The sequence below is a fragment of the Eucyclogobius newberryi genome, unplaced genomic scaffold (assembly GCF_026437365.1).
Source record: "Eucyclogobius newberryi isolate DKJ021-1_F unplaced genomic scaffold, fEucNew1.0.hap1 SCAF_13, whole genome shotgun sequence".
NCBI classification, from domain to species: Eukaryota; Metazoa; Chordata; class Actinopteri; order Gobiiformes; family Gobiidae; genus Eucyclogobius; species Eucyclogobius newberryi.
In genome coordinates, this window is record NW_027315757.1 from 34,383,970 (window position 1) to 34,398,072 (window position 14,103).

General features: G+C 44.0%; 1 protein-coding gene across 1 annotated transcript; it reads left to right on the forward strand.

Annotated features, from left to right (window-relative positions):
- The first annotated feature begins 3,332 nt into the window (after positions 1 to 3,332).
- LOC140357740 (pleckstrin homology domain-containing family F member 2-like) lies at positions 3,333 to 4,566 on the forward strand. The gene is made up of 2 exons (XM_072442255.1): positions 3,333 to 3,615; positions 3,904 to 4,566. Exons 1-2 carry the CDS (start codon positions 3,369 to 3,371, stop codon positions 4,539 to 4,541), a joined length of 885 nt encoding a protein of 294 aa, XP_072298356.1. The 5' UTR covers positions 3,333 to 3,368; the 3' UTR covers positions 4,542 to 4,566.
- Positions 4,567 to 14,103: the final 9,537 nt, after the last annotated feature.

The window sequence follows — 14,103 nt, forward strand, 5'->3', positions numbered from 1 at the left end:
ACAAACTGCAGCGTGTGGACGTGAGCATCGGCTACAGAGAATAAAATGGTTTCAGTTTTTTGTTAATATCATTATTAGATACACAACTTCAATATTTGGTACAGCTCATTGTTTGAATATTACAAGAAAACCTCGTAAAAACGTAGATGTTGCATTCACAGAAATTGAAATTGGGGAGTTTTCTAACAAAAAGCAAAATACTTATTGCTTTAGATCAGGGGCGTCCAAACCTTTTTCACCAAGGGCCACATTTTGAAACTTAAACGGGGCAGAGGCACAAACAACCTGACAATGTCGAATTTGTTGAATGACAAAGTGAATCATTCGAAATTTTGCATTTGGCGTAATTGCGATGAGCCTCCACAGATTTAATTAATTAGACTTGGAACATTAATATTAAGTTGGTATAACATCCATATGCCTGAATTTTCCCAATTCCCCAATAAAAAGTACTACTTTTTGTTGTTTGGGCCGACACAGCAGGAAGCTGGAGGACCAACAAAAATTGGTCTGACGGCCGCATTTGGTCCCCGGGCCCTAGTTTGGACATGCCTGCCTCAGAAGAAGGATGAGATTAAAAAAGGCTGCACAGGTTTAAAGGTATTTGAGTTTAACAGAATGTTATCTAAAAGATTACAAACTAAATCTAGCTTTGACTCAATTGGCATCATCCCACGTGGCTCCACTACAATCATCAAAATGAATGGAAATCATGCTTTATTGCTCATTCAACTTGGTTTTTCTGCACAATTAGAATTACTGGTTAAATCCTCCAAATGCTGCCATTGTTCTGTAGGAAACTGCCGCGGTTTGTAATAAAAGTCACAGCCACAGATTAGAATAATGCAGTCCGTGTGTTTGGGGCTGATTGCACCTATTGACCTTCTGATGAGGCCTGACCTCTGCAGGCGACACAAGGAACTGCTCCAAAGTGACATTGAAAAATGTCATTAAATGTCACATGTTGTCAACTTTATTTGATTTTAAGGCAACTATCGCATTTAAACTATATATAATTTTATACACGAATCATTTTAAATAAACAACATCATTTTGGGACCTTCTTTCACAGACAAAGCACATTCTGGGTCCTTTTTATGTGCATTTTTCTTTGGAGAAATGTGCCAATGTGGGTGTTTGATACTAGATCACATGGCCATGCTACGCTGTAATGCCCACGTCTGTAAAGCTGCATTGACGTAGCATATGGATGTCAGAAAGTGGGGACAGGTTACTTTGAAGTGCTGCTGCCTGAAGGAACGTGCTGAAGACTGTGGTCATCCTGCTGTTTGTGGGGCGTGTCCACCTCACTTCAGGTCAGTGTGGGATTCTACTTGTTTATGATCAGGCTTTTATGCTCCAAATCAAGTCTAAATTGCAACACAGTCTTAAATTTCATCTACAGCAGAGTTAAGAGAATAGTACACAGACAATATGTTTCTTTATAATACTTGACTATGTAGTGACAGATTCCAACACTGTTTCTGTTTGCACCATAACAGTTCAGTTCAGCATCTGAGGCAGATCAACATGACCAAGATCCAAATGGCAAGAGTTGGGTTTCTTTTTTCCTTCAGTTGGGGCTTGACTTGCTGCATTAAAAACTCTGCCCTAATAGTATAAAGTATATATTTTTAAATATTTAATAGGTTTTACAGGGTCTGTAGGTCGACTAGTAATTATGGATGTCAAAATACATCAGTTTCACCTAAACTGCCAGGCCTACATTAAGACATTTAGCAGAAACTTGCATGTTTACTACAGGTGCAGTCTGCTTTAGTGTGGCCTTAATCTGTTAAAAACCCAGTTAGAATTCAAAATAATGCTACATGCAACTGAAAAACAAAGTAATTCACTAAAAACACAACAAGAACAACAAATGTTTCTATTGCTTTGTGTGTCATTTTCTCTGTAGGTGTGTTCTTGGAGCCAGAGCAGGCTGACACTATCAGCTGCAGAGGTAAACATCACCCGGAGTTACAGCATTCCAAAAACAATGACGCGTTTCAACCAAGACTCTACAAAGAACCTCACTGCAAAACAGACATTTCCTCATGCCAGACTCCACACACAGACTGGTGCCAAAGTGTTCTCTTTGCAGGGACCATTAGGTTTATAAAAGTACTTTTGATCAAATGATGTGTTTGTCCTCAGCCTGAGAGGTGTGCGAGGTCAACCGGGGATGCGAACGTATGATGGACACCAGTGGACCCGTCCCTCATCAGTATTAGACTGGACCTTATCCTCCGCTGACAGTTATTATGGGGACAGAAGCCACAAGTTCTGCACAAAAAAGGGAATAAAAAAGAAACTTGCATGAAAAAAATATGTTACAAGCTGTTTTACTCAGCAAATGTGCAATAACCCGATTAAAATGTCCTGTTGAGCCGACATTCAGTCGTCAGGTTGTGTCTTTAACCATCTTCCCCCTGCATGTTTTACAGAACTGTTGCATTTACATTTATTTTCCTGTACTTTCCAAGCACACAGTTAAGTATTCTTGGGTGTCAGGGTGGAGTGGAACAAAGGAGAATGAAACCCACCTTTATATTAGTCAGAATATACAGTATAGACCATGAAAATCCTCGAATTCCTCGAATGACATTGACCAGGCAAACCAGCTTGTATTTACCGTAAAGAGATTGTTGTTTCATGTCAAGTGTCACAAATGCAGTCAGACAGGTCTCCGAACACACAAAACACTACAGGATGAGGATATAGTGCCAGTAAAAGTTCATGTCTTCCATCTTTCATGCAGTGTTATTGGCATAAACATGTTTTTTCAAATCTATTGCCTCTATTGACATTGAAAGATGGAAATTGACCTTGCAGAGAAATGCACCTCGTCATAGTGACATTTCACCGTAACAAGTAATACATTTCCAATTTATTTTTTCTGTTGTTGGAATGTTTTAATCCTTATGAAATGAATGTTAAATAAAATCATAAGTTACACAAGTGTGATCCGGGGTGGGCCTGAGGACGTAGGAGGAGCGTGAATCCATCAATATACAACAAATACATCTATGATGTGGGGACACACGCTTAAATGCTCATAAAAGTTGATTAAGTAATTAGGTAATGTTATTTATCTCTGACAAACCTATAACTTATAAAATATTTTGTTGAGAAAAATGTCCCTTCAAATAAGATTAGAATTTGAACTCTTCACTTCCGGGTCTAGTCTGGATCAGCATTTACCAGAACGTGTGCAGAAAATACACCTACTACCTGGAAAAATACCTGTGCTCTGCCTCATGCGCATGCGCCAGAGGACTTATAAAGCACCGCACCTGCGGCTCGACGCGCACTGCACGCTCTGCTCCCAGACTCCACTGCACACTCTGCAGACTCTGCACACTCTGAACATGCAGAAGACACTGACATTTGAACAAGAGAACCATGAGCGCATCAAGGCCGTGAGTGACTCCTTCGGCCCGTCCGGTCACTCTCTGATCAAACCCGGGCGCATCCTGATGGGAGAAGGCCGCCTCCTGAAGCAGAGCCGCAAGAAACCCATGCCCAAAATGTTCTTCCTCTTCAACGACCTGATCGTGTACGGCAGCATCATCCTGAGCGGCCGCTGGCACAAGAAACAGAAGATCATCCCTCTGGGTCAGTGACACGCAGTTTGGCTTATTCTGTTTATTTTAAATGTGTGTTTTTTGCAATGGCGATTAACTAGATTTCACACCAACAAGTATAATTGAGTAAATGTAATATGGATATGTTTATGCAGTGGAACATCTCCATAAAGACATGCAGGCAGCGGCCCCTGATCAGGAATATTACTTTGAGCTTCAGTTTGTGACCATGATGTACCGGACTTTCAGAATATGATGATCACATACATGAAACTATTGTTTAATTCATTTATAATCCACCAAACTCCCTTCTCTGTAGAAAACGTCAAGCTGGAGGACATGGAGGACAATGTCCACCTGAAGAACCAGTGGCTGATCCGTACACCCAAAAAATCCTTCTACGTGGCGGCGTCCTCGCAGGAGGAGAAGCGAGCCTGGATGGACCAGATCGAGGAGTGCAAAGCCACTTTACTGCAGCAGGGCCTCAGTCCCTCCAGTGAGTTTGCAGTGTCCTGGATGCCTGACGGGGCCTCACAAATCTGCCTTGTCTGTGAAGCCAAGTTCACAGCCACCAAACGGCGCCACCACTGCAGAATGTGTGGCATTCTGGTCTGCCTCAAGTGCTGCAAAGAGAAGGCTGTGATTGGACACATCAGTGCCACCAAGAAGCAGAAGCTGTGTGTCCATTGTTACAGCAACAAGAAGCAGCAGCAGGAGGAGGGGCCCCGTATCCGGGGCAACTCGGCAGAGGACGACCTGGAAGAGTCCAGCGATGAGGAGGGCGACATGGACGAGTCCCTGGTGTACCAGTCACACAGCTCCTGGCTGGACGCACGCATGGGCACGTGGTCCTGTGTGGGGCAGTACATGACCATGCACCCGGTCAACACTTCCACATGTCGACCTCCTCTGACCCAGGACGCCCAGTGCCCAGCGGGACGGAGGGAGGACATGTAATTATCTAACACTAAATGTATATATATATATTACACCGTATTTCTCTTTCTTTTTGTCCAAAAACATTGTGTGTCTGTATTTTTTACATTGGAAATACTTTCAAACATATATAATGTATTATTATTATTATTATTATTCTATAGTTTCTTTGTAGCACACGATGAAGAACAGACTTTTGCTCTGCATTTTGAGGTTTTTATTTCGTTACATTTTCCCAAAGGGGGGGTGAGGGGGTTGAGACATTCGGCAAATGGTCGAGACTGGGAAACACTCCACCACTGACAAGAAAACGTATGTGAAAAAACGGATTCATTTAATATTTTAAATCCTTCTCACCCTTTGAACCTCTTTAGAAAGCACATGCTTGTAATAAACTGTGAAAGAATGATTTAACCTTTGAATTGTGTTACTTTCAACTGTAAAAAAAAAAAATTAAAGAAAGTATGTTGTTATGTAATGATAATGATAAATATAGCCGCAAGCGGCAATGATCGGCCCTCGCCACGCCGCCGCCACGCCGCAAGAGGAGGGGGCGCTAACGCGCCCCAATTGTCCTTTTATTACATCTACTGCTGAATCTGTGAAGCTGTCACATCTTCTCCCCTTTGTTTTACCATCAAAAAGCAATTTTATTTTGAATTCTTTGCAAAATGTGCGGCTTTGCCGCACAGACACCGTGACTTTTTGAATAAAAATGTGGATAACTTTTGATGGTCCTGAAGATGAGTCTCACCAAATTTCAGGGTAATAGGGCTGACGCCCTGAGGGGGAGGAGTTTGTGAAAGTCTAAAGTGTAAACATGTTCTGGCGATTTCCCCATTGGAATAACACGGAAAATGGTTACGGCAACGCCATAACAATTATGACATGGGTCTCATTGACTTTTTTGATGGGGATGCTAAAATTGAGTTGTGTGTCAAATTTCATATAATTTTGCAAAACTAAACATTTAACCTCCATATAAAATCTGTAGGGGGCGCTGTGGCGCCAAATGAATTTATTTCACTTCAAGTAGGTTTAGGGCAAAGAGTTTAACAACTGATTCTAATTTGACGCAATTCGGACTTTATCTGCGCAAACGGCAGAAATTTTAAATATGGGAGATTTCTGAAATTCTAGCTACAGTTTGCGCCTTCGCCGCACAGAGACCGTGAGAGGTATCAATGTCATTTGGATAACTTTTGATGTCCCACTCCTCAGTAGCATTTTCACCAAATTTCAGCTTTTTAGGGCCAACGCCCTGGGAGGAGTTCGTAAAAGTACGACGTTTGGAAAAACTCCGAAGTCATGTTTAGCCATTTTTGAAGCAATATGGCCGACATTTGGTTGGGCGGACGGCGTTGCCGTAATAATATTTTTTACTTCTCTTATCACCATCTACCTCTGCGCCAAATTTCATGATTCTACGATCAGATTTTTTTTGGGTCATTTCCCATCTCTCAATGCATTTTTGGTACATTTGGGGGCGCTGACGCGCCAATTTTTTTATTTTAGAAAAGGGAAATAGCCAGAATGTAGAGAGGCACGATTTTTAGAGGTGTGAACATTTTTGTGACTTTTCGTCAATGTTCACTGGGTGAAAAATAGGGGGGTTGGTCCTGAGAAGAAAGAAGAAAGAAAGAATAATATTCCGATGCGAAAACAATGTTTCCCATTTTTCAAATACCATAAACTATACATTTTCGGAAAGCGCTTGCGCTTTCCTACCTCATGGTGTGGGTCCCTGGTCACTGACGGGTACTTTCGTTAATTTTGAGTGGGCTCCGCCCACTTTGTGTTTTTGGCCCTCTATACAGTAATAATGTTCAATTTTAGCATTACATGTTTATATGCAAGGAACATGCAAGAGATGGGGAACATATTCGTGAGCTATTTAGCGCAAATGAGTGCTTTATATGGGGATGACGACCGCTTCGCGGTCGTCATCTCAATGTAAAGTGCTCGTTTAGTGCGCACTTTTGCACGGGCTTCGCCCGTTTACAACGGTAATGTTCCATTTTCCTACTACTAATTAGTATGCACGGGGCGTGCATGAGTGAAGGAGTGCGTTAGTGAGTGTTTGGAAGTGGGCGAGCGCTTCGCGCTCGATTTCGTGCGCACTACGTGCGCACTTTCGCAGCCGTGCTTCGCATGGCCTTACGAGATTAATAGGCCTCTCGCCAGCTTGTGGCGCTCGGGCCTAATAAAAAAAAAAATAATAATATTTTTAGCAAAAACAATATAGCCGTTTCCACTATAACAACAAATGATACATCGTTTGAAAGCTCTAAGCCTTCCCGATGCCGTCATGGGGTGGAATCATCATTACGAGCGCTTACGCGCTCGTCACTCCCTATTCCGTCGGGATGCCCCGCCCACTCCCCATAGACTTCCATTGATTTGAGCAGATACAAGCATGACCCATGCCTGCGGCATGGATTTTCGCGTACGGGACGATGCCAGGAGGGTTTTTGGAGGAATGCAGCGCTTCGCGCTGCTGTTGTCAACAATGAGTGAATGGGCTACGCCCATTCACTCATTCTTGACTATTTCTGTCATAGCAGGAGTAAGTATGCATGATCCATGCCTTCGGCATGGGCTAGTTCACTGTACTTGCCAGGGGCGACGGGGTACCAAACATGCGGGCTGCGCCCGCATGTTTGGTCAGACAGTTGCAACGTTGCCTTCGGCAGCGTTGCGGGAGCAATAGGCCCTCCGCCCTGCTGGGGCTCGGGCCTAATTAAAACCGCAAGCGGCATCCAACGGCCCTCGCGGGCCGCCGGCCTTCCGACTCTGCGCTTTCGACTTGATAAAGATGGCGCCCTTATTGCGTGTTGAATTAAAAAAGAACTTGACAGACGGCGACACATTTGACATGGCCAATCCAGTGCAAATGAACACAAGTGTCAGTCAAATGTGCGGGTCCGCCGCACAGAGACCGTGACACTTGGAATAAAAATATGACTGACTTTTGATGCCCCGCTTGTGTAGATGATTTTCCCCAAATATGAGCTTGATCGAGCTATTGCCCTTAGAGGAGTTTGTTAAAGTGTGAAGCGTAAATGTGAACATTTCAGAGATTTCGCTGTTTTCCCATTTCTGACATATATTTGCGGGTCCGCCACACAGAGGCCGTAGCAATTAGAATCAAAATATGGATAAGTTTTGATGCCCCGCTTGTGTAGATGATATTATCGGACAATTTCCCTAGGAGGAGTTCGTTAAAGTGTGAAGCGTAAAAATGTGGTGATTTGAGCGATTCTACAATTTTCCCATAAGGATAACATGGGATGTTTCTGTCATCGCTACGGTTACGCCGTACAAAATATGACTTTGGCTCTCATACTTTTAATTTGGGGATGGCAAATGAGAATTGTGTGCAAAATGTCATGTCATTTGGAAAAACTCTTGTTTATAGGCCACTCTGAAGGCCAAATAGTCCAAATTCTGCGAAAAGTTTGCGGCTCAGCTGCACAGAGACCGTAAATGTTATACATAAAATTTGAATAACTTTAGATGCCCCACTTGTCTAGAGGAGATACACCGATTTTGAGATCGGTGGGCCAAACGCACTAGGAGGAGTTTGTTAGTGTGAGGCGTAAATGTGAACGTTTCAAGGATTTGGCGTTTTTCCCATTTGTGACATATATTTGCAGCTCCACGGCACAGAGACCGTAGCACTTAAAATCAAAAATATGGATAACTTTTGATGCCCCGTTTGTTTAGATAATTTCCCCAAATATGAACTTGATCGGGCAATCGCCCTGGGAGGAGTTCGTTAAAGTGTGAAGCGTAAAAATGTGGTCATTTTAGAGATTTCGCTGTTTTCCCATTTCTGACATATATTTGCGGGTCCGCCACACAGAGACCGTAGCACTTAGAATCAAAATATGGATAAGTTTTGATGCCCCGCTTGTGTAGATGATATTCTCCAAATATGAGTTTAATCGGCCAATCGCCCTAGGAGGAGTTTGTTAAAGTGTGAAGCGTAAAAATGTGGTGATTTGAACGATTTTGCGATTTTCCCATAAGGATAACATGGGATGTTTCTGTCATCGCTACGGTTACGCCGTACAAAATATGACTTTGGCTCTCATACTTGTATGATCAGGATGGCAAATTAGAATTTTGTGCAAAATATCATGTCATTTGGAAAAACTCTATTGTTTATAGGCCACTCTGAAGGCCAAATAGTCAGAATTCTAGGAAACGTTTGCGGCTCCGTCGCACAGAGACCGTAAAAGTTATCCTTAAAATTTGGATAACTTTAGATGCCCCACTTGTCTAGAGGACGTAAACCGATTTTGAGGTTGGTGGGCAAAACGCACTGGGAGGAGTTCGTTAAAGTGTAAAACATAAAAATGGGGTAATTTGAGAGATTTTGCGGTTTTCCCATAGGGATAACATGGGAGGTTTCTGTCATCGCTACGACTACGCCGTAAAAATTTAGGCATTTTTGTGATTGGCTTTTGTGATCGAGACGGCAAAATAGAATTTTGGGTAAAGTTTAGACAATTTTGGTAAAACTAATTTTTGACCTTCAATGTTAATTCAAAGGTCACTCTGTAGGGGGCGCTATTGTGGCCATTTCAATTTTGTCAGCCTTAACTGGTCCAAACTAGAAAGTTTAACAACTGATTCAAATTTGGTCCTAATCGGACTGGTTTTGATCAAATGGGAGCAATTTTTAGATCTGCAATATTCCAAAATAAGTTGTCCAACTTTGCGGCTGCGCCTCACACAGACCGTAAAAGGTATCTCAAAAAATTTGATAAATTTAGATGCCCCACTTGTCCAGAGGACGTACGCCGATTTTGAAGTCGGTGGGCAAAACGCCCTAGGAGGAGTTCGTCAAAGTTTGACGTGAACAAAATGGCTAACACAGCGTGTTTTCATTTTCAAAGGAAGATGGCGGCCATAGGGTAAGTCTGGGGGCGTGGCCACAATAATATATATTTTTTGTCCTCACGAGAGGAATGCGTGTCCCGAATTTCGTAGCTTTACGCCAAAGTTGACCTCGGGGCGTCTCCCATAGGCGCAATGTATTTTGACTTTTGTCGGTGGCGCTGTCGCGCCATTTTTTAACAAAAAAAAAAATGGCCCAGAAAAAACAAAATTTTTCGCCGATTCTGAATTTTGGGCAAAGTTTGGTGAGTTTTTGAGCATGTTCAGGGGGTCAAATTAAAGCTCAAAGCGCAGATGAAGAACAAAAAAAAAAATAATAATAATATTTTTAGCAAAAACAATATAGCCGTTTCCACTATAACAACAAATTATACATCGTTTGAAAGCTCTAAGCCTTCCCGATGCCGCCATGGGGTGGAATCATCATTACGAGCGCTTACGCGCTCGTCACTCCCTATTCCGTCGGGATGCTCCGCCCACTCCCCATAGATTTCCATTGATTTGAGCAGATACAAGCATGGCCCATGCCTGCGACATGGATTCTCGCGTACGGGACGATGCCAGGAGGGTTTTTTGAGGAATGCAGCGCTTCGCGCTGCTGTTGTCAACAATGAGTGAATGGGCTACGCCCATTCACTCATTGTTTACTATTTCTGTCATAGCAGGAGTAAGTATGCATGATCCATGCCTTCGGCATGGGCTAGTTCACTGTACTTGCCAGGGGCGACGGGGCACCAAACATGCGGGCGCAGCCCGCATGTTTGGTAAGACAGTTGCAACGCTGCCCTCCGCCCAGCTGGGGCTCGGGCCTAATAATATTCCGATGCGCAAACAATGTTTCCCATTTTTCAAATATCATAAACTATACATTTTCGGAAAGCTCATGGTGTGGGTCCCTGGTCACTGACGGGTACTTTCGTTAATTTTGAGTGGGCTCCGCCCACTTTGTGTTTTTGGCCCTCTATACAGTAATAATGTTCAATTTTTGCATTACATGCTTATATGCACGGAACATGCAAGAGATGGGGAACGTATTCGTGAGCTACTTTGCGCAAATGAGTGCTTTATGTGGGGATGTAAAGTGCTCGTTTAGTGCGCACTTTTGCACGGGCTTCGCCCGTTTACAACGATAATGTTCCATTTTCCTACTACTAATTAGTATGCACGGGGCGTGCGTGAGTGGAGGAGTGCGTCAGTGAGTGTTTGGTGGGCGCGCTCGATTTCGTGCGCACTACGTGCGCACTTTTGCAGCCGTGCTTTGCACGGCCTTACGAGATTAATAGGCCTCTCGCCAGCTTGTGGCGCTCGGGCCTAATTAGTCACTCAACGCGCCGCAGTAACGATGACGGGAAGAACTCCACAGACCAGTTTATGACTCAGTCACTGTCATAATAATGTCTTTTATAAACCAGGTTCCTCAGGTGGACAAAGTGCTTTTCATGACTAGAGTAACGTTACACCTGGTCAAATATAAATACTCCAATACAAGTCAAAGTAACTCTGTGAAATGAATACTAAAGTTAAAGTGCTTAAGTGTTCGCTTAAGTATCCAAAATACTTTGAACTCATTTACAATTGCGGCTTTCAGCTCCTGGAGAAATTGCAAATTGTGTTTTTGTTGTATCCTGTCAAACTGGTGTTAAACTATTAGTATTAGTCATTAAAAGTTTAGGTTAGAAAGAAATTTGACTCAAGTTAAGCACCGATCCTAAACTACAAAAACATATATTCTATAGGAACTTTCTACTATATTATTAATTATTCTATAATACAATAATACAGCAGATGCTGCTCATTGTAAAAATGTAAAACCCTCGATTGAAATGATTGTTTTATGTCATGTTAAACTGGTTCTAAGATGATCTGGATAATCTGCCAGAGGAAGTTCTGAAATTAAAATGCATTGAAACAAGTTCAATAGAATAACATTAAAACCCTGAAACAAAACTTTAACGTACTTAAATAATAGTGCTTAATAACACTTTTTACTGTCCAAAACATTTGATTCATCTGATGAAATTCACAAACTGAAAGAATTGGAAAAGGTTGATGGATTTAGTTTAATCTTTGTAAAGACACTGGAAACATTAAGATTGAAGTTCTGATGATTCAAGTAAAGCACAAATCTTCTCAAACAGAACTGCTCGTCTCATTAGAGCCACGTGAAGTCGAAAGATGAAAACAGCCCAAAGGAAACATGTGGCTGACGTTATAAAACTGCACAAAGACCTCCACCTCCTCCTCCATCTCCACCTCCTCCACCTCCTCCATCTCCATCTCCTCCTCCTCCATCTCCTCCTCCTCCATCTCCTCCTCCTCCATCTCCACCACCTCCACCTCATCTGTGATGGAACTACAGCACTAGGAGTTTGGTTTGATTTGTATTATAACTATAATTCCCGGCAGTGCATCGTCGCTATGGAGACACCAGGTCAAACTTGGGCCACACATTGTTATGAGATCACATTAAGGTTATGAGATCACATTAAGGTTATGAGATCACATTAAGGTTATGAGATCACATTAAGGTTATGAGATCATATCATTAAGGTTATGAGATCACATCATTAAGGTTATGAGATCACATTAAGGTTCACTAGCAAGGACCACGCCACAACAATGAAATACGAAAGAATGTTTATTGATAAGTCATGATGGGTCGATATATGAGAGAGCGCGAGAGCGAGATCGATGAGATGGCTGGGTAGAGACTCAGGATGGGGGCTCTGTCTCAGGTAATCAGCCCAGCCGATTCAGAACCCCCAAAATTATTTAAATGAAGGAAGTTGATCTGGATCTTGACGTAAGCCTGATTGAAAATAATGTTACGAGTGGCACGGGGGAAGAGGAGCTGGAAAGCCAAGCACTCTTGAAGAGTAGCTGGATGAAATCGAAAGCAGTCCGTCCGTTACTGAGACGAGGGTTAATTCTGGTACATTTGAATAGTGTTTTAGCGTTTGTGGTCGTCGACGGAAGCAGATGGAGAATGAGATGCAAGAGTGATGGGATTGGACGAGCAGTCGATAGAACTGAATTTATGGTGGAGTCTCCTTGCTCCGGAGTGGAGAGCGAAATGTTTGCATGGATTTAGGAGTTGACGAGCTGCGGGTAGCAAAGAAGTCAATATGAGCGATGAACGAGGGAACTTAATTGAGATGAATGAGATTGGGAATGAGAGGAATGAAAGATATGAGGGTAGTAGTATTGAGGAGTAGGAATTGAAGCAATCGTAGAGCGTCGGATTTGGGACGGTGCATCCAGAGTAGGAGTTGGTCAATTACGGTGACTTGAGTATGAGCAATGCAGGAGACGGATTGATAGAGGGGAATAGACTGAGTATTATGAGTTGCGCATAATAAGATATCCCTTATTGATCTACTAGAGAGGTGTAGAATAAGCCTTCCAACTGATCAAACCCCCAAAATGTCCAGAACGATAGTGGGGTATAATTCTGGCATTATGTGAATGCCTGGTAGAGGAGACTAAGAGCCTGAGGACCGTGTAGTACGCACGGCAGCTGGAATGGGTTGGAAGGGGCCGGAGCGCTCCGAGCGGTCTCCAATGCACCGACCGATGCGCGGTGGATAAGGTGCACGTTGAGAGATGTTTCTTCTGAAAAGAAGGAGGGAATGTGAGATGGCTGAGCAAAAGTGCGCACGAAATAGAGCGTGAAGCGCTCGCCCACTTCCAAACACTCACTAACGCACTCCTTCACTCATGCACGCCCCGTGCATACTAATTAGTAGGAAAATGGAACATTACCGTTGTAAACGGGCGAAGCCCGTGCAAAAGTGCGCACTTAACGAGCACTTTACATCCCCATATAAAGCACTCATTTGCGCCAAGTAGCTCAAGAATACGTTCCCCATCTCTTGCATGTTCGGTGCATATAAACATGTAATGCAAAAATTGAAGGTGCCCGGTGACTGTTCCGGAGAGAGACTGCTTCCCGGTGCCCGATGACCCTGGTGAGGACACAGAAAAGCTTGAGTGGGATGTGGGATGAATGGGGAAGGGGTCGAATGGTTTGGATGAATGGGGAAGGGGAGGGGAGGGAGGGGGAATAGAGCGGGATGAGTGATTAAGGGAGGGATGAATGAAGAGTCGAAAGATCGAGTGGAGAACGGACTCTGTGCGAGCAGAGGGTCGAAGGAGAGACTGTTGAGAACCAGAGGGGCGTATCCCGGTGGCTCTGTGGTAGACGTCCCTGTGCCCGGTGGCTCAGAGAGAGGCTCTGGGAAATGAATACATGGATTGGGGCGAGCATGCGGATGCTGCCGTGGGTCGGGGCGAGCGCGTGGGCGCGGCTGCTGATGAGATTCGTGCTTGGAGTGAACATGTTGCCGGCGGGGCTCTTAGCGAGCGTGTGGCTGCGGGGCGGGGCTCTGAGCGAGCGTGTGGCTGCAGGCGGGGCTCTGAGGACGCGGAAAAGCTTGAGTGGGATGTGGGATGAATGGGGAAGGGGTCGAATGGTTTGGATGAATGGGGAAGGGGAGGGGGGGGGGGAAATAGAGCGGGATGAGGGATGAATGGAGGGATGAATGGCTGCTCTGGGGGGAGCGAGGATGCTCTGGGGCGAGCGTGGGCGAGCGAGGATGCTCTGGGGCGAGCGTGGGCGAGCGTGGATGCTCTGGGGCGAGCGTGGGCGAGCGTGGATGCTCTGGGGCGAGCGTGGGCG

Bases quoted from the DNA above. Each gene is read 5' to 3' on its own strand.
- LOC140357740 (XM_072442255.1), top strand. From the start codon at position 3,369: ATGCAGAAGACACTGACATTTGAACAAGAGAACCATGAGCGCATCAAG. The intron at 3,616-3,903 runs GTCAGTGACACG...CCTTCTCTGTAG, and splicing joins ACAGAAGATCATCCCTCTGG to AAAACGTCAAGCTGGAGGAC.